General features: G+C 55.0%; 1 protein-coding gene across 3 annotated transcripts in view; it reads right to left on the bottom strand.

Annotated features, from left to right (window-relative positions):
• The window catches only part of pip5k1ab (phosphatidylinositol-4-phosphate 5-kinase, type I, alpha, b), a 47,079-nt gene that overhangs the window by 5,363 nt on the left and 19,038 nt on the right, over positions 1 to 22,678 (bottom strand). For 2 of the 3 annotated variants that reach the window (XM_078206493.1, XM_078206492.1), the window contains exons 8-12: positions 20,351 to 20,399; positions 17,661 to 17,745; positions 12,066 to 12,218; positions 7,590 to 7,737; positions 3,932 to 4,009 (exon numbers count right to left, since the gene is read on the bottom strand). In XM_078206493.1, coding sequence (XP_078062619.1) covers positions 3,932 to 4,009; positions 7,590 to 7,737; positions 12,066 to 12,218; positions 17,661 to 17,745; positions 20,351 to 20,399 — 513 coding nt within the window. Of the gene's footprint in view, positions 1 to 965; positions 1,081 to 3,931; positions 4,010 to 7,589; positions 7,738 to 12,065; positions 12,219 to 17,660; positions 17,746 to 20,350; positions 20,400 to 22,678 lie in introns of all 3 variants that reach the window. The other variant, XM_078206491.1, reaches the window with a different exon arrangement.

Below are 22,678 nucleotides of genomic sequence, written 5' to 3'. Positions count from 1 at the left end.
CCTGTTCGGGTACACCGAGGGAGAATTTAGCACGGCCAATCCACCCTAACCAGCACGTCTTTTGGACTGTGGGAGGAAACCCACACAGACACGGGGAGAATGTGCAGACTCCGCACAGACAGTGACCCGAGCCGGGAATCGAACCCGGGTCCCTGGCGCTGTGAGGCAGCAATGCTAACCCACTGTGCCACCCACAAGTTCAAGGTGGATGGAAGGAAGCGGCGCGGTGGCACAGTGGGTTAGCACTGCTGCCTCACAGCCTCAGGGACCCGGGTTCCATTCCCGACTTGGGTCACTGTCTGTGCGGAGTTTGCACGTTCTCCCCGTGTCTGCGTGGGTTTCCTCCGGGTTCCTCCCCCAATCCGAAAGACGTGCTGGTTAGGGTGCATTGTCCGTGCTAAATTCTCCCTCAGTGTATCCGAACAGGAGTGTGGCGGCTAGGGGATTCTCACAGTTACTTCATTGCAGTGTTAATGTAAGCCTTACTTGTGACACTCATAAATAAACTTAAACTTAACTTAAAAAAGGAACTAATCTGGTGAAAAGTTTAGTAATTGCACAGAGTATGTTATGGGGGCATGCGGGAAGCTGACATGGATAGAAGCGATTGGTAGGCTGGAGTGTTAGTTGCTGGATTTTCACAGCCTTGTCCTTCTAGATGGTAGAGGTGGCGGGTTTGGAAGGTGCCGTCGAAGGAGCCTTGGCGAGTCGCTGCGGCGCATCTTGTAGATGGTACACATGGCTGCGTCGGTGGAGGAGGGAGTGAATGCTTGTGGTTAGCGTGTCGATCGAGCGGGGCTGCTTTGTCCTGGGTGGCGTCGAGCTCCAAGAGAGCGGTCGGCGCCGCACCCGTCCAGGCGAGGGGAAACGTAAGAGGCCTTCCAATGTCCCCGGGGCCAATCCCTACCGCCCCCCCCCCCGACTGCCCGTCTCCCCAGCACTCCGCACTCGCCCGCAGTACTTACAAAGCAGATTTCTGTTTCTAGAAGCGTGCCACGGCACCTGGAGCCCTCATCTGCTTTTGACGGAAGGGTGGAGTGGAGGGTCCCCGCCACTGGCTCCGTGACGATTGGGGGGATACTGGCGAGAGGGGGCGGGGGGGAGAAAATCGACGGGGGGTGGGGAGGGGGGAAGAAGAAGAAACGACAGAGGTTAACCTTCTTCCGTGTTTTTTCAAACACAAGACATACAAGATGTTACGGGGGGGTGTTCTGTTTGAAGAGGTGGCTTTAATCGACTGTGGGTTAAGACTGTGGTCTCTGTGGTGGAGCGGGGGGGGGGGAATACAATGGGTTCGTGGGGATTAAGCAGAGAGAGGAGTTGGACCCAACTGAGCACCGAGCGCTCATGCTCCCTGTCAAAGTTGTCCCACCGGGGCAACTAGGGATGGGCAATAAATGCTGGCCGGCCAGCGATGACCATGTCCCATGAATGAAAAAGAATTCCCGTGTGGGATTCAAACATGGTAGTTAGCAGGCAAAGGCCCATCTCTCCCACACAGGAAAGCGAAACAAGCACATTCTGAGCTCAAACCTGGGGGTTTTCACACCAACCAGGCCATTCGGGGAGGTGATAGCCCAGTGGTATTACCTATTAATCCAGGAACTCAGCTAATAACTTAGCATTCATGTCGAGAGGGCTAGAATACAAGAACAGGGATGTACTTCTGAGGCTGTATAAGGCTCTGGTCGGACCCCATTTGGAGCATTGTAAGCAGTTTTGGGCCCCGTATCTAAGGAAGGATGTGCCGGGCCTTGGAAAGGGTCCAGAGGAGGTTCACAAGAATGATCCCAGGAATGAAGAGCTTGTCGTATGAGGAACGGTTGAGGACTCTGGGTCTGTACTCGTTGAAGTTTAGAAGGATGAGGCGGGGGGAATCTTATTGAAACTTCCAGGATACTGCGAGGCCTGGATAGAGTGGACGTGGGGAGGATGTTTCCACTAGTAGGAAAAACTAGAACCAGAGGGCACAACCTCAGGCTGAAGGGACGATCCTTTAAAACAGAGGAATTTCTTCAGCCAGAGAGTGGTGAATCTGTGGAACTCTTTGCCGCAGAAGGCTGTGGAGGCCAGGTCATTGAGTGTCTTTAAGACAGAGATAGATAGGTTCTTGATTAGTAAGGGGATTAGGGGTTATGGGGAAAAGGCAGGAGAATGGGGATGAGAAAAATATCAGCCATGATTGAATGGCGAAGCAGACACGATGGGCCGAGTGGCCTAATTTTGCTCCTATTTCTTATGGTCTTAATGTTCTGAGGACCCGGGTTCAAATCCCACCACGGCAGATAGTGGAATTTGAATTCAATGAAAAATATCTGGAATTAAGAATCTACTGATGACCCATTGTCAATTGTTGGGAAAAACCCATCTGGTTCCCTTTAGGGAAGGAAATCTGCCGTCCTTACCCCGGTCTGGCCTACATGTGACTCCAGAGCCACATGTGACTCTCAACTGCCCTCCAAGGGCAACTAGGGATGGGCAATAAATGCTGGTCCCAGCCAGCGACACCCATGTCCCATGGTTCATTTTTGGGTTGTGGGTATCGCTGGCTGGAATAGCATTTATTATCCATCCCCTAGACACAAGGAGTCATTTCCACAGTAGCCAAGGTGCCAATATTCAGTCCTGGACAAAGGGGAAGAAATAGTAGCAGGAGGGAGCCATTCGGCCCCTCAAATTTAAGTTATCATTCAACAAGATCGTGGCAAATCTTCTACTTTTACCTTTCCAAAACTAACCCATCCCCCGAACCGCGCGTCCCTCAGTTCCCTACGCATCCAACTATCTACCCATCTCAGTCTTGAATGTAACTTGCTGGAAATAAAAAAAAGGGTCATGCTGTCGAAGTTTTTCACCTGGGACTCATCAGGACAATCTCAAACAACAATTTACACCGCGGGAGATACAGGGTGCGGATCGGTTGGCAGGTGGTCCAGGCATTGCCATGGGGAACGCAGCAGGGAACGGTTGCAATCCCCGCCCCCCACCTCAAGCTTTTGTTTATAGTCAGACGTGAGGAGTACGGTACAGAAGCGGCCCTTCGGCCCATCGAGTCTGCACCGACAAAACTATAAATCAACACTAATCCCACTTTCAGCACTTAGCCCATAGCCTTGAATGTTACGACGTTTCATGTGCTTATCCACGTACTTTTAAAAGGTTGTGAGGTTTCCTGCCTTGACGACCCTTCCAGGCGGCGCATTGCAGATTCCCACCACTCTCTGATTTCTTTCCCCTCAGATCCCTTCTAAACCTCCTGCCCCTCAACTTAAAATTCTGCCCTCTCGTTACTGACCCTTCAACTAAGCTACTTTTAAAAAATTCATTCACAGGACGTGGGCGTCGCCGGCTGGACCAGCATTTATTGCCCATCCCTAGTTGCCCTTGGAGGGCAGTTGGGAGTCAGCCACATTGCTGTGTGGCTCTGGAATCACATGTAGGCCAGACCGGGGTAAGGACGGCAGATTTCCTTCCCTAAAGGGAACCAGATGGGTTTTTCCGACAATGGGTCATCAGTAGATTCTTAATTCCAGATATTTTTTATTGAATTCAAATTCCACCGTCTGCCGTGGCGGGGATTCGAACCCGGGTCCCCCAGAACATTAATAGTCTCGCGATAATACCACTATGCCATCACCTCCCTATACTTCCTATCCACCCTGTCCGTAATCTTACACACCTCAATCAGGGTTCTCCCCCCCCTCTCTGATTTCAGAAAAGTAACCCCAGCCTCTCTTCATAGCTGAGACACACCAGCCCAGGCAGCGTCCTGGTGAATCTCCTCCACACCCCCTCCAGTGCAATCACGTCCTCCCTGTAGTGAGGCGAGTAGGACCCCACACGGTCCTCCAGCTGTGGCCTCACCCGCAGTTTTGTACGGCTGACCGAACTTGCTCACCGCTCCACCCCCAACACCACCCCGAGTTCTCACCTTTCCACGCTGCTGGCCACTTGCGTGTTGGGTTGTAGCTCGGTCTGATCTGCCGTGTGCGCGTCCAATCCTAGGGGTCTGCAACAAGGTCACGCAGCAATGGTCAAGTACCCCAGTGACATCAGCAGGCAAGACGCAGATTTAATCAATTAAAACCACTCAAAGGGGGGGTGCCTTAATACCAGCTTGCACCCACATTTGTAAAGTTTGCAGTTTATTTATGAGTTCCACAGGTCGGCCTACATTAACACCGCAATGAAGTTACTGTGAAAATCCCCTAGTCGCCACACTCCTGTTCGGGTTACACTGAGGGAGAATTTAGCACGGCCAATGCCAGCATGTTAACATAGCACCCGACAGTGCAGGAGGAGGCCATTCGGCCCATCGAGCCTGCACCGACCCCAATCCCACCCAGGCCCGGAACTCCTCATTTTGCCACAGAGGCAGATTAGCTCGATAATGCTGCTTCGGAGTAGCTCGTTTAGTTTCGGGGAGGTAGACGTAAGATCTTATTGCCTAGTTCTTTTCTGGCTGAATCATAATGCAAGAGGTACGAGGTGTAATGTCTGCTTTTTAGTACTTCAGTGATTCATTTCATTTCTTTGCCAGCCTTCCCTTGCGGTACGTGAGCTATTGCGCTGGGGTTATTGTTCTGTCACCCACCCTGGAAGGTTGAGGATGTTTTGGTTGTAGGCTGTAGTGTAGATTGGATTAATGAGGTCCAGTAAATAGGCTAGCTTTAAGGTTCAAAATGATCCGAATTGCACGGAGGAGCTTTGCTAATTTAGCCACATTGTGATTCCCAGTGCACTTTCCAGTACGCTTTTACCAGGTTACGACTTGCTTCCTCTTGTTAAAGAAATATATTTATAAAAATAAGTAGATTTTTTGAGGAGAGTGTGTGTGCATCGCAGAACCAATTTCAGGGAAGTACTCTGAGCGTCTCCAACTGCTAAATCCACCTTTAGGTGTTTTTTTCAGTTTACCGTTGGCGTATTTTTGATAAATATTTTTCTTTCGACTTCATTCGCAACGCCTTGACCTGACGTTTTTGCAGTTTTATTCTTTTTGCTCACTTTTAGTCCCTCACAGCGTGAGCTGACAACGGTTCGCAGACACTAATGGCAAGAAGTGGTGAGGTTAAACGGGGCTATAGCCTAATGGTCCCCCTGACACTAAGGGGCAATTTAGCATGGCCAATCCACCTAACCTACACATCTTTGGACACTAAGGGGCAATTTAGCATGGCCAATCCACCTAACCCACACATCTTTGGACACTAAGGGGCAATTTAGCATGGTCAATCCACCTAACCTACACATCTTTGGACACCAAGGGGCAATTTAGCATGGTCAATCCACCTAACCTACACATCTTTGGACACCAAGGGGCAATTTAGCATGGTCAATCCACCTAACCTACACATCTTTGGACACCAAGGGGCAATTTAGCATGGTCAATCCACCTAACCTACACATCTTTGGACACCAAGGGGCAATTTAGCATGGTCAATCCACCTAACCTACACATCTTTGGACACTAAGGGGCAATTTAGCATGGTCAATCCACCTAACCTGCACATCTTTGAACACTAAGAGGCAATTTAGCATGGCCAATCCACCTAACCTACACATCTTTGGACACTAAGGGGGCAATTTAGCATGGTCAATCCACCTAACCTACACATCTTTGGACACTAAGGGGCAATTTAGCATGGTCAATCCACCTAACCTGCACATCTTTGGACACTAAGGGGGCAATTTAACATGGCCAATCAGCCTAACCTGCACATCTTTGGACTACAGAAGGAAACCGGAGCACCCGGAGGAAACCCATGCGGACACGGGGGGAACGTGCAGATTCCGCACAGATGGTGACCCGAGGCTGGAATTGAACCCGGGTCCTTGGCGCTGTGAGGCAGCAGTGCTAACCACTGTGCCACCATGCCGTTTTATGTGGCACCTTTTGAGTAGTTAAATTTAGATCATAGGAACATGGGATTAGGAGCGGAATTATGCCATTCGGCCCATCGAGTCTGGCCGGCCATGGCTGATAAGTTTCTCAACCCCATTCTCCCACCTTTTACCCCCCCGTTAACCTATGACCCCCTTACCCATCAAGAACCTACCTATCTTTGTCTTAAATACACTCAATGACCCGGCCTCCTCTGTGGCAACGAATTCCACAAATTCACCACTCTCTGGCTGAAGGAATTCCTCCTCATCTCGGTTCTAAAGGGTCATCCCTTTACTCAGGGGCTGTGCCCTCGGATCCTAGTCTCTCCCACTAACGGAGACATCTTCCCCACGTCCACTGTATCCGGGCCTTTCAATATTATGTAAGCTCAGGGTGGCCAATGCGTCTCAAGGCATTTCAAAGGAGCATCATGAGGCAGCAATTTGACCCTGGACCACGCAAGGAGATGTTAGGCACTGACGACCAAGGGCCCGATTAAAGAGGTCAGTTTTCCAGGAGCATCTTAACGGTCGGAGGGGTATCGGGAGGGAATTCCAGAGCATAGTACCCCAAGCTGTGGGAGGCCCAGTCGCTGGCGGGCGTGCACAGCGGGCGACATGCCAGTCACGGCCCGGGCGAGCTCACATGCCAACACAAGGAGCGACCACGTCTCAATATTTGGATCAACACTTGAAGTTGAAAATCTCCAAGGGCAGAAGTGGAACTAACTGGATAAGCTTTTTCAGAGGGCCAGCCCAGCCAAGATGGGCCGAACGGCCTTGCTCCGAACTTGTTGCATTTGTGACGATACTGTGCCCTTAAACAATGTACTCTGTATCGTGTTTCTGGCGAAGGTTGTGTTTGACGATGCCAAACGTGCAGCCCACCTCCGATAGTGCAGAAGGATAATTGCTCCTAATTACTGGAGTTGTTTGTTTTAATCTGGGCGAATGCATTATTGTTCTTCTTAAGAGTTGTCCCCTGGGGTTTTGGAGTAGGGTTTGATTAGGTTGGTTGACAAGAGGAAAAATCACGCGAGAGGGTGGAGTTAGGCTTACAAAGAGGAAAAAAGCATGCAGTTGCAGTTTGAATTTGAATAGAGCAGTAGCTCTTTTCCTCTCTCTCTCTCTGTCTGTCTTTCTGGAAATTGAAGTCTGGGGACTTGCAAGAAAATACGTATCGTTCTCCAGAGGTCTGCAAAAGGCAAGAGGTGTTTTCTCGCCTCCTCTCTCACTGGAGTTCTGCTGTGCGAAGACATTTGTCTCTCTGGCGGCTGCTGTCTAAAAGTCAGAAGATGGGTGCCTCACTGTATCTCTGTCCAGGGGGGGTTAAAAGGCTGGAGGACTGGGAATTCACGCCAAGACTGGGTGTCTTGCTAACTGATTCTGAAGTGGGATGAACGTCTATGGGGATATTGCTTAAATTGGAACTAATAGAGATAGGCGAGCAGTTAAGAATTATATCTTGTCACGCTTGAGTATTTTAATTGGTGAAACGTTATGCTAGTTATTTTTATTATATTTTAACTGGGATGTTAAATAAAGTTTGTTCTAATAAAAACTTCCGGGGGTGTCAATAGAACCGTATCTGGAGCAGAACATCGGATGCTCATCCCAATGCCAACAGTTAGGCTAACTTCATATCATGCCTTGGAGATTCTGATCTGCTCCCTAACACAATCCATCACCGAGGCACAACTAACCTGGAGACTGGAGAGTTGGTTCCTGTGCTGTCCAAGCCTCCGGGTTCCGCGAGAGAAGAATTGGACAAGGTCGTGGCGGCCGAGACACTTGCAGCCTCATCTAAGGGTGGAGTCCTGGGGAGGATGTCAGGACGCCCCTGGTACGCTCCTGCCAGAAAGGGCAATCAAGGGGTCAATCGAGGAAGCAGCAAAGACGACCCCGTCACAAATTGCACCGACACCCATTGCCTTTCAGCTCTCAGCTTCACCAACACCGTGCAAAGAGTGTTTGCCGTAGTACAGAAAGCAAAACACTCACCCTTGGAGTCAGCAGGTGACAGGGTCGAGGAGTACTTCAGAACACAAAATCCAGTCTGACACAGAGGGAGCGCCGCACTGTGGGAGGGTCAGTGCTGAGGGAGCGCCGCACTGTGGGAGGGTCGGTGCTGAGGGAGTGCCGCACTGTGGGAGGGTCAGTGCTGAGGGAGCGTCGCACTGTGGGAGGGTCAGTGCTGAGGGAGCGCCGCACTGTGGGAGGGTCAGTGCTGAGGGAGCGCCGCACTGTGGGAGGGTCAGTGCTGAGGGAGCGCCGCACTGTGGGAGGGTCGGTGCTGAGGGAGCGCCGCACTGTGGGAGGCTCGGTGCTGAGGGAGCGCCGCACTGTGGGAGGGTCAGTGCTGAAGGAGCGCCGCACTGTGGCAGGCGCAGTGCTGAGGGAGCGCCGCACTGTGGCAGGCTAGGTGCTGAGGGAGTGCCGCACTGTGGCAGGCTAGGTGCTGAGGGAGCGCCGCACTGTGGCAGGCTAGGTGCTGAGGGAGCGCCGCACTGTGGCAGGCTCGGTGCTGAGCGAGCGCCGCACTGTGGGAGGCTCAGTGCTGAGGGAGCGCCGCACTGTGGGAGGCTCAGTGCTGAGGGAGCGCCGCACTGTGGGAGGTTCATTGCTGAGTGAGCGCCGCACTGTGGGAGGCTCAGTGCTGAGGGAGCGCCGCACTGTGGTAGGCTCAGCGCTGAGGGAGCGCCGCACTGTGGGAGGCTCAGTGCTGAGGGAGCGCCGCACTGTGGGAGGCTCAGTGCTGAGGGAGCGCCGCACTGTGGGAGGTTCATTGCTGAGGGAGCGCCGCACTGTGGGAGGGTCAGTGCTGATGGAGCGCCGCACTGTGGGAGGGTCAGTGCTGAGGGAGCGCCGCACTGTGGGAGGGTCAGTGCTGAGGGAGCGCCGCACTGTGGGAGGGTCAGTGCTGAGGGAGCGCCGCACTGTGGCAGGCTCAGTGCTGAGGGAGCGCCACACTGTGGCAGGCTCAGTGCTGAGGGAGCGCCGCACTGTGGGAGGGTCGGTGCTGAGCGAGCGCCGCACTGTGGGAGGCTCGGTGCTGAGCGAGCGCCGCACTGTGGGAGGCTCGGTGCTGAGGGAGCGCCGCACTGTGGGAGGCTCAGCGCTGAGGGAGCGCCGCACTGTGGGAGGCTCAGTGCTAAGGGAGCGCCGCACTGTGGGAGGCTCAGTGCTGAGGGAGCGCCGCACTGTGGGAGGCTCAGTGCTGAGGGAGCGCCGCACTGTGGGAGGGTCAGTGCTGAGCGAGCGCCGCACTGTGGGAGCCTCAGTGCTGAGCGAGCGCAGCACTGTGGGAGCCTCAGTGCTGAGCGAGCGCAGCACTGTGGGAGCCTCAGTGCTGAGCGAGCGCTGCACTGTGGGAGGCTCAGTGCTGAGCGAGCGCCGCACTGTGGGAGGCTCAGTGCTGAGCGAGCGCCGCACTGTGGGAGGGTCAGTGCTGAGGGAGCGCCGCACTGTGGGAGGGTCAGTGCTGAGGGAGCGCCGCACTGTGGGAGGCTCAGTGCTGAGGGAGCGCCGCTCTGTGGGAGGCTCAGTGCTGAGGGAGCGCCGCACTGTGGGAGGCTCAGTGCTGAGGGAGCGCCGCACTGTGGGAGGCTCAGTGCTGAGGGAGCGCCGCACTGTGGGAGGCTCAGTGCTGAGGGAGCGCCGCACTGTGGGAGGCTCAGTGCTGAGGGAGTGCCGCACTGTGGGAGGCTCAGTGCTGAGGGAGTGCCGCACTGTGGGAGGGTCAGTGCTGAGGGAGCGCCGCACTGTGGGAGGGTCAGTGCTGAGGGAGCGCCGCACTGTGGGAGGGTCGGTGCTGAGGGAGCGCCGCACTCTGGGAGGCTCAGTGCTGAAGGAGCGCCGCACTGTGGGAGAGACGGTGCTGAGGGAGTGCCGCACTGTGGGAGGGTCGGTGCTGAGGGAGCGCCGCACTGTGGGAGGGTCGGTGCTGAGGGAGCGCCGCACTGTGGGAGGGTCGGCGCTGAGGGAGCGCCGCACTGTGGGAGGGTCAGTGCTGAGGGGACGCCGCACTGTGGGAGGGTCGGTGCTGAGGGAGTGCCGCACTGTGGGAGGGTCAGTGCTGAGGGAGTGCCGCACTGTGGGAGGGTCAGTGCTGAAGGAGCGCCGCACTGTGGGAGGGTCAGTGCTGAGGGAGTGACGCACTGTGGGAGGGTGAGTGCTGAGGGAGCGCCGCACTGTGGGAGGATCGGTGCTGAGGGAGCACCACACTGTGGGAGGGTCAGTGCTGAAGGTGCACCGCACTGTGGGAGGGTCAGTGCTGAGGGAGCGCCGCACTGTGTTAGGGTCAGTGCTGAGGGAGCGCCGCACTGTGGGAGGGTCGGTGCTGAGGGAGCGCCGCACTGTGGGAGGGTCGGCGCTGAGGGAGCGCCGCACTGTGGGAGGGTCAGTGCTGAGGGGGCGCCGCACTGTGGGAAGGTCGGTGCTGAGGGAGCGCCGCACTGTGGGTCAGTGCTGAAGGTGCCCCGCACTGTGGGAGGGTCAGTGCCGAGGGAGCGCCACACTGTGGGTGTGTCAGTGCCGAGGGAGCGCCACACTGTGGGTGTGTCAGTGCCGAGGGAGCGCCACACTGTGGGAGGGTCAGTGCTGAGGGAGCGCCGCACTGTGGGAGGGTCGGTGCTGAGGGAGTGCCGCACTGTGGGAGGGTCGGTGCTGAGGGAGCGCCGCACTGTGGGAGGGTCGGCGCTGAGGGAGCGCCGCACTGTGGGAGGGTCAGTGCTGAGGGGGCGCCGCACTGAGGGAAGGTCGGTGCTGAGGGAGCGCCGCACTGTGGGACGGTCAGTGCTGAAAGAGCGCCGCACTGTGGGAGGGTCAGTGCTGAGGGAGCGCCACACTGTCGGAGAGTCAGTGCTGAGGGAGCGCCACACTGTGTTAGGGTCAGTGCTGAGGGAGCGCCACACTGTGTTAGGGTCAGTGCTGAGGGAGCGCTGCACTGTGGGAGGGTCAGTGCTGAGGGAGCGCCGCACTGTGGGTCAGTGCTGAAGGTGCCCCGCACTGTGGGAGGGTCAGTGCCGAGGGAGCGCCACACTGTGGGTGTGTCAGTGCCGAGGGAGCGCCACACTGTGGGTGTGTCAGTGCCGAGGGAGCGCCACACTGTGGGTGTGTCAGTGCCGAGGGAGCGCCACACTGTGGGAGGGTCAGTGCTGAGGGAGCGCCGCACTGTGGGAGGGTCGGTGCTGAGGGAGTGCCGCACTGTGGGAGGGTCGGTGCTGAGGGAGCGCCACACTGTGGGAGGGTCGGTGCTGAGGGAGTGACGCACTGTGGGAGGGTCGGTGCTGAGGGAGCGCCGCACTGTGGGAGGGTCGGTGCTGAGGGAGTGCCACACTGTGGGAGGGTCAGTGCTGAAGGTGCACCGCACTGTGGGAGGGTCAGTGCTGAGGGAGCGCCGCACTGTGGGAGGGTTGGTGCTGAGGGAGCGCCGCACTGTGGGAGGGTCAGTGCTGAGGGAGCGCCACACTGTCGGAGAGTCAGTGCTGAGGGAGCGCCACACTGTGTTAGGGTCAGTGCTGAGGGAGCGCCACACTGTGTTAGGGTCAGTGCTGAGGGAGCGCCACACTGTGTTAGGGTCAGTGCTGAGGGAGCGCCACACTGTGTTAGGGTCAGTGCTGAGGGAGCGCCACACTGTGTTAACGTCAGTGCTGAGGGAGCGCTGCACTGTGGGAGGGTCAGTGCTGAGGGAGCGCCGCACTGTGGGTCAGTGCTGAAGGTGCCCCGCACTGTGGGAGGGTCAGTGCCGAGGGAGCGCCGCACTGTGGGTGTGTCAGTGTCGAGGGAGCGCCACACTGTGGGAGGGTCAGTGCCGAGGGAGCGCCGCACTGTGGGAGGTTCAGTGCCGAGGGAGTGCTGGGCGAGCGCGCATGCGAGGGAGCATAACGGAAGGAATCCCAGAATTCAGGGCCTCAGGCTGTTGAAGGCACGTCCGCCAATGATGGAGCGATGGAAATTGGTTGGGGTGAGAGATTTAAATTGGAGGAGGGCAGAGATCCCGGAGGGGTGTGGGAGTAGGGAAGATGTCTAAGGCAGAGACCTCCCGTGAAATATAATACTCAGGACATCGCTGGGCTTGGAGGCAGCTAGCGCTGGGTGTGGGTAACATACGCATCCCTTCCCAGACAGAAGAACATGGCAATGATGGCAGCCCTGACTGGCGCTCCGGGCTCGGTTACCTGGTTCTACCACCGCGTGGATCACCTCCTTGTTCGCCGCCTGGGTTTTGGCTTCCTCTGTCAGGGCTGGTGGCGGTTGGCCAGGGCCGCCCGTGGCTGGCCGCCGGGTTGAAGCCATGCCGATTCGACTTTTCTTCGAGGGGGATGGCTTGACTGCGGGGAAGACAAGAGCACGTTAGGCGCAGGAAACCGACACACTGGCCCCCGGTGGCTACACCGCCTTCCAGTCCCACGCTCCCTCCCTTTTCCCTGCTCCCTTCCCAGGGATCTGACACCAAATGGGAGCCCAGTCCCCAAGATGGCCGCCACAAGCCCGGCTACCACCTCGGGCCCACTCGGACACTGAGGTGCTGGACAAGAGGGTCGGAGGTCGAGGGGTCAAACCCCAATGGGGCAGGCGACCATCTGAATCTGACCTGGGAAGCAGTCATCGAGAGTCACTGGCTTGCTAGTTTCCCTTGGTATCTGGCCTGCCACTAGGCTCTGGTGATGGGGTGCATCAGGGCGACAAGGAAAGTCAAAGTCATGCCAAGGAAGCAGAACAGAGGTGGAAGTGCGCCATATCCGTCCCTCGACATACTCTTTCCACACGCGCTTCAGGGAGCTCAGTCGGTATCGAGTGGGTTGGGCTGCGCTAGCTCAGAGGACAGGAGTGGCAGACAACTTATAGGAACGCCAAGGGGCAAAGCACCAGTGAAAACCGGTGAGGCAAGGCGTTGACACATTCAGCTCAGGGACTGGCGGTCGGGGGGGGGGGGGAATGGACGGCACGGTGGCACAGTGGGTTAGCACTGCTGCCTTACAGCGCCAGGGACCCGGGTTCGATTCCCGGCTCGGGTCACTGCCTGTGTGGAATCTGCACGTTCTCCCCGTGTCTGCATGGGTTTCCTCCGGGTGCTCCGGTTTCCTCCCACAGTCCGAAAGACGTGCAGTTAGGTGGATTGGCCGTGCTAAATTCTCCCTCAGTGTTACCCGAACAGGCGCTGGAGTGTGGCGACTAGGGGATTTTCACAGTAACTTCATTACAGCGTTAACGTAAGCCGACTTGCGACACTAATAAGTAAACTTCAACAATGTTTGACCTCAAGCTGCTTTGGGGTTATCTTCACACTTTGTACGGTGGCCTGCTGTGGACTTGGGTTCCTCACACTCTGGGAGGCATCAAAACCACCCCTCCCTCAGTACCGTTGCTAGTTCACATCTCAAATATTGCCGAGGGACATGTTGCCAAAGGTTTCGCTCTCCCACCCAGGACGAGAATGTCAAATTCCAAACCGTCTCAACAATTTACGCCCCATACCGATGGGTGGGCGAGTCAACTCCTGACTGGCCAAGGCGTTTAATGGGGACAGCAACAGGTTACTAACTCGCACGCATAGTCATCAACTTCAGGAAGCGTAAAGGAGAACATGCTCCTGTCTACATCAACGGGGATGAAGTAGAAAGGGTCGAGAGCTTCAAGTTTTTAGGTGTCCAGATCACCAACAACCTGCCCTGGTCCCCCCCCCACGCCGACACTATAGTTAAGAAAGCCCCACCAATGCCTCTACTTTCTCAGGAGGCTAAGGAAATTTGGCATGTCCGCTACGACTCTCACCAACGTTTACAGATGCCCCATAGAAAGCATCCTTTCTGGGTGTATCACAGCTTGGTATGGGCTCCTGCTCTGCCCAAGACCGCAAGGAACTACAAAAGGGTCGTGAACGTAGCCCAATCCATCACACAAACCAGCCTCCCCATCCATTGACTCCGTCTACACTTCCCGCTGCCTCGGGGAAAAGCAGCCGGCATAATCAAGGACCCCCACGCACCCCGGACATTCTCTCTTCCACCTTCTTCCGTTGGGAAAAAGATACAAAAGTCTGAGGTCACGTACCCACCGACTCAAGAACAGCTTCTTCTCTGCTGCCGTCAGACTTTTGAATGGACCTTATATTAAGTTGATCTTTCTCTACACCCTAGCTAGGACTGTAACACTACATTCTGCACTCTCTCCTTTCCTTCTCTATGAACGGTATGCTTTGTCTGTAGAGCGCGTGAGAATTTCACTGTATCCCAATACATGTGACAATAATAAATCAAATCCATGTACCCTATGAACGGCCAGAGCTCTGGCGAAGGGCCATCCTGACTCAAAACGTTGGCTCTATTCTCTCTCCACAGAGGCTGTCAGACCTGCTGAGATTTTCCAGCATTTTCTGTTTTTGTTTCAGATTCCAGCATCTGCGTTATTTTGCCTTTATTATAGATCGGTTCTTGATGGGTCAGGGGGTCAAAGGTTATGGGGGGTTGGGGGAGGCGGGAGTTGAGAAACTTATCAGCCATGGTGGTGGAGCGGACTCGATGGGCCGAATGGCCTAATTCTGCTGCTGTATCTCATAAAAGGCTGCGGAGCTGGAGGCGGGATGTCCCGAGGATGGTGCAGCTGTGTGACCGAGAGCCCTCGTGTCGGTTTCCAGGGATGAGGGAAAGAAGGTGCGGACTTTGGCACGGGGTGGGGAAGATAGGGAGACCTAGGGATGCCACTGAAGTACGAGGGGAGAGTTGGCAGTCAGTTATCCTGTTGTCCATGGCACGGCGGCACAGTGGTCAGCGCTGCTGCCTCTCAGCGCCGGGGAAGTGGCTTCGATTCCCGGCTCGGGTCACTGCCTGTGTGGAGTCTGCACGTTCTCCCCGTGTCTGCGTGGGTTTCCTCCCACACTCCAAAGATGTGCAGGCTAGGGGGACAGGCCATGCTAAATTGCCCCTTAGTGTCAGGGGGACTGGCTAGGGTAAATACATGGCGGCACAGTGGTTAGCACTGTTGCCTCTCAGCTCCAGGGACCCGGGTTTAATTCCGCAGTATTTTGCCATTATCTCAGTGCGTAACTCGCTCGCTTGCAGCCACATTCATCGACTGGAGGGGGTGCAGAGGAGATTCACTAGGTTGATTCCGGAGTTGAGAGGGTTGGCTTATGAGGAGAGACTGAATAGACTGGGGCTACACTCATTGGAATTCAGAAGAATGAGGGGAGATCTTATAGAAACATATAAGATTACGAAGGGAATCGATAAGATAGAAGCAGGGAAGTTGTTTCCACTGGCGGGTGAAACCAGAACTAGGGGGCATGGCCTCAAAATAAGGGGGAGCAGATTTAGGACTGAGTTGAAGAGGAACTTCTTCACCCAAAGGGTTGTGAATCTGTGGAATTCCCTGCCCAGTGAAGCAGTTGAGGCTACCTCATTGAATGTTTTTAAGGCAAGGATAGATAGATTTTTGAACAGTAAAGGAATTAAGGGGGGGCGGGTAGTCCATGAAAAGATCAGCCACGATCTTATTGAATGGCGGAGCAGGCTCGAGGGGCCAGATGGCCCACTCCTGCTCCTAGTTCTTCTGTCCGCTGCAAACAAATTCAATTAATTACTCAATAATTACTCAAGAGCTAGGGGGAAACTATAGCTTTCTTGTTGCTCTCTCCACGGCAACGCCTCAGCCAATCGCAATGGACTTGCCAACCAACTGTGATCTTTTGAAATTTGGAGTTCTTGTGTTTGTCCTGATGCGGGCGGGAAGAGAACCTCTCGAGAATGCCACTCTTGTTCAGCAATATTCGGGATCAAGCAACTTCTTACAACAAAGCACAAACCTCGAGTGTGAAGTCACCTACTTGTTCTAACTCATCTTCTCGCCTACTCTTCTCAAACATGGTGTTGCTCTGTACTAACAGTCTTGGCCCTTCACCTAGGTTTCTCAATGAAAAAACACATTGAATAGAGACTGCACACTGGAGGACATGACATCTTCATTCTTTAGCGTAAGGCTTGCTTATATACATAGATATATGGGGAGGCAGTGGCAAAGTGGTAGTGTCACTGGACTAGTAATCCAGAGACCCGGGGCAACGCTCTGGGGGCCCGAGCTTGAATCCCACCAAGGCAGATGGTGAAATCTGAAGGATGACCAAGGGACTGCTATAGGTTGCCGTTAAAAACTCATCTGGTTCACTAATAGACGGGCAGCACAGTGGTTAGCACTGCTGCCTCACAGCGCCTGGGACCCGGGTTCGATTCCCGGCCTCTGGTCACTGTCTGTGTGGAGTCTGCACATTCTCCTCGTGTCTGCGTGGGTTTCCTCCGGGTGCTCTGGTTTCCTCCCACAGACGCGCTGGTTAGGTGCTAAATTCTCCCTCAGTGTTACCCGAACAGGCGCCGGAGTGTGGCGACCAGGGGATTTTCACAGTAACTTCACTGCAGTGTTAATGTAAGCTACTTGTGACATTAATGAATATACTTTAAACTTAGAAATGTTACAGCACAGGAGGAGGCTATTCAGTCCATCTTGTCCATGCCAGCCAGAGGACGCCCTTTCTAATCCCACCTTCCTGCACCCAGCCCAGAGCCCTGTAGCTTCCAGCACTTAAGGTGCAGATCCAGGTACTTTTTAAAAGAGCTAAGGATCTCTGCCTCCACCACCAACTCGGGCAGCGAGTTCCAGACACCCACCACCCTCTGCGTAAAAACCTTCTTCCTCACGTCCCCTCTATGCCAGCTGCCATCTATCTTGAATCTATGCCCCCCTGGTTCTAGAATTCTCCGCCATGGGAAACAATTTTATCACGTCCAATCTACCTCTTCCCCTCATCATTATGTTCACCTCGATCAAGTCACCCCTCAGCCGCCTTTGTTCCAAGGAAAATAACCCCAAGCTATCCAATCGGCATGGCAACACAGTGGTTAGCACTGCTGCCTCACAGCGTCAGGGACCCGGGTTCGATTCCTGGCTCGGGTCACTGTCTGTGCGGAGTCTGCACGTTCTCCCCGTGTCTGCGTGGGTTTCCTCCGGGTGCTCCGGTTTCCTCCCACAATCCAAAGATGTGCAAGTTAGGTGCATTGGCCGTGCTAAATTGTCCCTTAGTGTCCAAAGATGTGCGGTTTAGGTGGATTGGTCATGCTAAATTGCCCCTAAGTGCCCAAAGATGTGCAGGTTAGGTGGATTGGCCATGCTAAATTGCCCCTTAATGTCCAAAGATGTGCGGTTTAGGTGGATTGGCCATGCTAAATTGCCCCTTAGTGTCCAAAGATGTGTAGGTTAGGTGGATTGGCCATGCTAAATTGCCCCTTAGTGTCCAAGGATGTGTAGGTTAGGTGGATTGGCCATGCTAAATTGCCCCTTAGTGTCCAGAGACGTGCTGGTTAGGATGCATTGGCCATGCTAAATTCTCCCTCAGTGTACCCAAACAGGCCCTGGAGTGTGGTGCCTAGGGGATTTTCACAGTAACTTCATTGCAGTGTTAATGTGAGCCAACTTGTGACACTAATAAATAAACGTTACTTTAATCTCTCCTCATAGCTGTACTCTTCTAGCCCTGGGCAACTAGGGATGGGCAGTAAATGCCCAGCCAGCGACTCCCATGTTCCATGAATGAATATATAAAAAAACAAACCCAGGCCCAACCCTCCCTCATCCGAACGGCCTCACACGTCCGCTCGGCCTCCCACTGCGGGGCCTCCAGTGGCCGGACGGCCGAATTACATTGGGAAGGAGTCTCAGTGCGGACGGAGGGAGCGATGAGTGAAAAGTCCTGGCCTGACAGCGTAGGAAAGGTGGATATTTACGTGGTATCTTCTTGAAGACGATGCTACACATGAACCGCTGAAACCGCTCTGCGTAGAAACCCGGCCGGTGCACGGATACCGTGTCCTGGGAGAGAGAGAGAGAGACAGCGGGAAGAGAAGAGCACAGATTAACAATGGGAAACGACATTGCATGACTGACCGATGCAGCGACATTTGCCAAACCCAGTGTGGGGATCAAGAATTCAGGGTCATTTGTCGATCAGGTCAAAGAAAGCAGGGGTCAGAGGTGACCATTCGTCAAGGGAGACCACCCCACCCCCCCAAGATTAAGGCCCCCCCGCCAATGGGACCATAAGCGGTTTAGGCAAGACCGGGAGAGAATTCTGTTGCGATCTGGAAGGCGTTGCCTGAAACGTTTATTCATTAGTGTCACAAGTGGTTTTACATTAACACCATTAATCCCCTGATTCCGGGGATGGCGGGACTGATGTACGAGGAGAGATTGACCAGGTTAGGATTGTTTTCACTGGAGTTCAGACGAATGAGGGGGGATCTCATAGAGACTTATAAAATTCTAACAGGACTGGACAGGGTAGATGCAGGGAGGATGTTCCCAATGGTGGGGGGAGTCCAGAACCAGGGGGTCACAGTCTGAGGATGTGGGGTAGACCATTTAGGACGGAGATGAGGAGACATTTCTTCACCCAAAGAGTGGTGAGCCTGTGGAATTCATTACCACAGGAAGTAGTTGATGCCAAAACATTGAATGTATTGAAGAGGCGGCTGGATATAGCACTTGGGGGCGAACGGGTTCAAAGGTTATGGGGAGAAAGCAGGATTAGGCTATTGAGTTGGATGATCAGCCATGATGGTGATGAATGATGGAGCAGCTCGAAGGGCCGAATGGACTCCTCCTGCTCCTATCTTCCATGTCTCTATGTTAATACATTGTCTTACATTAGCGGCACGGTGGCACAGTGGGTTAGCGCTGCTGCCTCACAGCGTCAGGGACCCGGGTTCGATTCCCGACTCGGGTCACTGTCCGTGCGGAGTTTGCACGTTCTCCCCGTGTCTGCGTGGGTTTCTTCCGGTTTCCTCCCACAGTCCCAAAGATATGCTGGTTAGGGTGGATTGGCCGTGCTAAATTCTCTCTCAGTGCATCCGAACAGGTGCCGGAGTGTGGCGACTAGGGGATTTTCACAGTAACTTCATTGCGGAGTTAATGTAAGCCTACTTGTGACTAATAAACAAACTTTAACACTGCAATGAAGTTACTGTGAAAATCCCCTAGTCGCCACACTCCTGTTCGGGTACACTGAGGGAGAATTTAGCATGGCCAATCCACCCTAACCGGCACGTCTTTGGACTGTGGGAGGAAACCGGAGCACCCGGAGGAAACCCATGCAGACACGGGGAGAATGTGCAGACTCCACACAGACAGTGACCCAAGCCGGGAATTGAACCCGGGTGCCTGGCACCGTGAGACAGCAGTGCTAACCACTGTGCCACCGTGCCGTCCCCAAGTTCAAGGTGAATGGAAGGAATTAATCTGGTGAAAAGCCGAGTGACTGCACAGGATGTTGCACAGAGTACTTCCTGGGACTGCGCGGGAAGCTGCCATTGTTAGAAGCGAGGCTTTGGCAGGCCGGAGCGCCAGTTGCTGAATTCCCACGCGTGGGATCAATTGGATAACACGACGTGAGGGGTTAGCATGGGTACAGCGGGCCAAATGGCCTCCTCCTGAGCATCAGTCGCTAATTCATTTTTCAACGAATGGAGGGCCCCACTTCAGGGGGAAACTCTCTGGACATCGGAATCATAGAATCCTGATAGGGCAGAAGGAGGCCATTCGGCCCATCGGGTCTGTACCCACCACAATCCCATGTATTTACCCTGCTAATCCCTCTGACACTAAGGGGCAATTTAGCATGGCCAATCCACCTAACCTGCACATCTTTGGATACTAAAGGGCAATTTAGCACGGCCAATCCACCTAACCTGCACATCTTTGGATCATAGAAATCATAGAAACCCTACAGTGCAGAAGGAGGCCATTCGGCCCATCGAGTCTGCACCGACCACAATCCCACCCAGGCCCTACCCCCACATATTTACCCGCTAACCTACACATCCCAGGATTCTAAGGGGCAATTTTTAACCTGGCCAATCAACCTAACCCGCACATCTTTGGACTGTGGGAGGAAACCGGAGCACCCGGAGGAAACCCACACAGACACGAGGAGAATGTGCAAACTCCACACAGACAGTGACCCGAGCCGGGAATCGAACCCGGGACCCTGGAGCTGTGAAGCAGCAGTGCTAACCACTGTGATACCGTGCCGCCCGTGATACTAAGGGGCAATTTAGCACGGCCAATCCACCTAACCTGCACATCTTTGGACACTAAAGGGGTAATTTAGCACGGCCAATCCACCTAACCTGCACATCTTTGGACACTAAAGGGGTAATTTAACATGGCCAATCCACCTAATCCGCACATTTTGGAGTGCGGGAGGAAACCCACGCAGACACGGCGGGGCAGAACGTGCAGACTCTGCGCAGACGGTGACCAGAGGCCGGGATCGAACCCGGGTCCCTGGCGTTGTGAGGCAGCTGTGCTAACCACCGTGCCACCCAAATCATGCTTGGCTAACTCAGTGACAGACCGGTCCGAGGTACACACGGAGGGCCCTACTTTTGTAGAGGCAGGACTAATCCTTCCTACTCACCCCATCGTGTACGAGGGCCTTCCAAGAATGTTCCAGCTTCTTTATGAATCTAAAATGGAGGAGGGGGGGGTGGTGGGAAAGACAAGGTTACAGTGGCTACATGGGGGAACAAGACTCAAGACAAGGGTTTTTCAACATGGTACAGAAGGAGCGAACTAGACATCATCGAATAATGAATTCTTTAACCCAAATCAGCTCAATTGTTAAAGGTGCTTCACTGAAGCGTAAACAGGACAGCAAACCACGTTGGGAGATACCAGAAGAGTGATCAAAGCTCAAAGGGGTCTGAACCAAGGGCGCGCGAGAGGGGTCGCGGGTGGCAGAGGTATTTAGGCAGAGAATTCCAGAGCTTAGGGCCTCCCCCCAGGCAGCTGAAGGCACGGTCGCCAATGGCGGAGTGATGGGAATCGTGGGATACGCGAGAGGCCGGAATTGGAGGAGCGCAGAGATCTCAGAGGGGCTGGAGGAGGTTACAGAGATAGGGAGGGGGTGTAGGGGGCTGGAGGAGGTTACAGAGATAGGGAGGGGGTGTAGGGGCTGGAGGTGGTTACAGAGATAGGGAGGGGGTGTAGGGGCTGGAGGAGGTTACAGAGATAGGGAAGGGGTGTAGGGGGCTGGAGGAGGTTACAGAGATAGGGAGGGGGTGTAGGGGCTGGAGGTGGTTACAGAGATAGGGAGGGGGTGTAGGGGCTGGAGGAGGTTACAGAGATAGGGAGGGGGTGTAGGGGCTGGAGGTGGTTACAGAGATAGGGAGGGGCTGTCAGGACTGGAGGTGGTTACAGAGATAGGGAGGGGGTGTAGGGGCTGGAGGAGGTTAGAGACAGGGAGGGGTTGAAGGGGCTGGAGGAGGTTACAGAGATAGGGAGGGGGAGTAAGGTCTGGAGGAGGGTACAGAGATAGGGAGGGAGTGTAGGGGCTGGAGGAGGTTACAGAGATAGGGAGGGGGCGTCGGGGCTGGAGGAGGTTACAGAGATAGGGAGGGGGTGTAGGGGCTGGAGGAGGTTACAGAGATAGGGAGGGAGTGTAGGGGCTGGAGGAGGTTACAGAGATAGGGAGGGGGTGTAGGGGCTGGAGGAGGTTACAGAGATAGGGAGGGGGTGTAGGGGCTGGAGGTGGTTACAGAGATAGGGAGGGGCTGTCAGGACTGGAGGTGGTTACAGAGATAGGGAGGGGGTGTAGGGGCTGGAGGAGGTTAGAGACAGGGAGGGGGGTGAAGGGGCTGGAGGATGTTACAGAGATAGGGAGGGGGAGTAAGGTCTGGAGGAGGGTACAGAGATAGGGAGGGAGTGTAGGGGCTGGAGGAGGTTACAGAGATAGGGAGGGGGCGTCGGGGCTGGAGGAGGTTACAGAGATAGGGAGGGGGTGTAGGGGCTGGAGGAGGTTACAGAGATAGGGAGGGAGTGTAGGGGCTGGAGGAGGTTACAGAGATAGGGAGGGGGTGTAGGGGCTGGAGGAGGTTACAGAGATAGGGAGGGGGTGTAGGGGCTGGAGGAGGTTACAGAGATAGTGAGGGGGTGTAGGGGCTGGAGGAGGTTACAGAGATAGGGAGGGGGTGTAGGGGCTGGAGGAGGTTACAGAGATAGGGTGGGGGTGTAGCGTCTCGAGGAGGTTACAGAGATAGGGAAGGGGTGTAGGGGGCTGGAGGAGGTTACAGAGATAGGGTGGGGGTGTAGCGTGTGGAGGAGGTTACAGAGATAGGGAGGGGGTGTAGGGGCTGGAGGAGGTTACAGAGATAAGGGGGGTGTAGAGGCTGGATGAGGTTACAGAGACAGGGAGGGGGTGTAAGGTCTGGAGGAGGGTACAGAGATAGGGAGGGGGTGTAGGGGCTGGAGGGGGTTACAGAGATAGGGAGGGGGTGTAGGGGCTGGAGGAGGGTACAGAGATAGAGAGGGGGTGTAGGGGCTGGGGAGGTTACAGAGATAGGGAGGGTGTGTAGGGGCTGGAGGGAGTTACAGAGATAGGGAGGGGGTGTAGGGGCTGGAGGAGGTTACAGAGATAGGGAGGGGGTGTAGGGGCTGGAGGAGGTTACAGAGATAGGGAGGGGGTGTAGGGGCTGGAGAGGGTTACAGAGATAGGGAGGGGGGTGTAGGGGCTGGAGGAGGTTACAGAGATAGGGAGGGTGTGTAGGGGCTGGAGGAGGTTACAGAGATAGGGAGGGAGTGTAGGGGCTGGAGGGGGTTACAGAGATAGGGAGAGGGTGTAGGGGCTGGAGGGGGTTACAGAGATAGGGAGGGGGTGTAGGGGCTGGATGAGGTTACAGAGATAGGGAGGGGGTGGAGGGGCTGGAGGAGGTTACAGAGATAGGGAGGGGGTGTAGGGGCTGGAGAG

This window comes from Mustelus asterias, unplaced genomic scaffold (genome assembly GCF_964213995.1).
Source record: "Mustelus asterias unplaced genomic scaffold, sMusAst1.hap1.1 HAP1_SCAFFOLD_1549, whole genome shotgun sequence".
Taxonomy (NCBI): Eukaryota; Metazoa; Chordata; class Chondrichthyes; order Carcharhiniformes; family Triakidae; genus Mustelus; species Mustelus asterias.
This window is presented reverse-complemented; position numbering and strand designations above follow the sequence as displayed.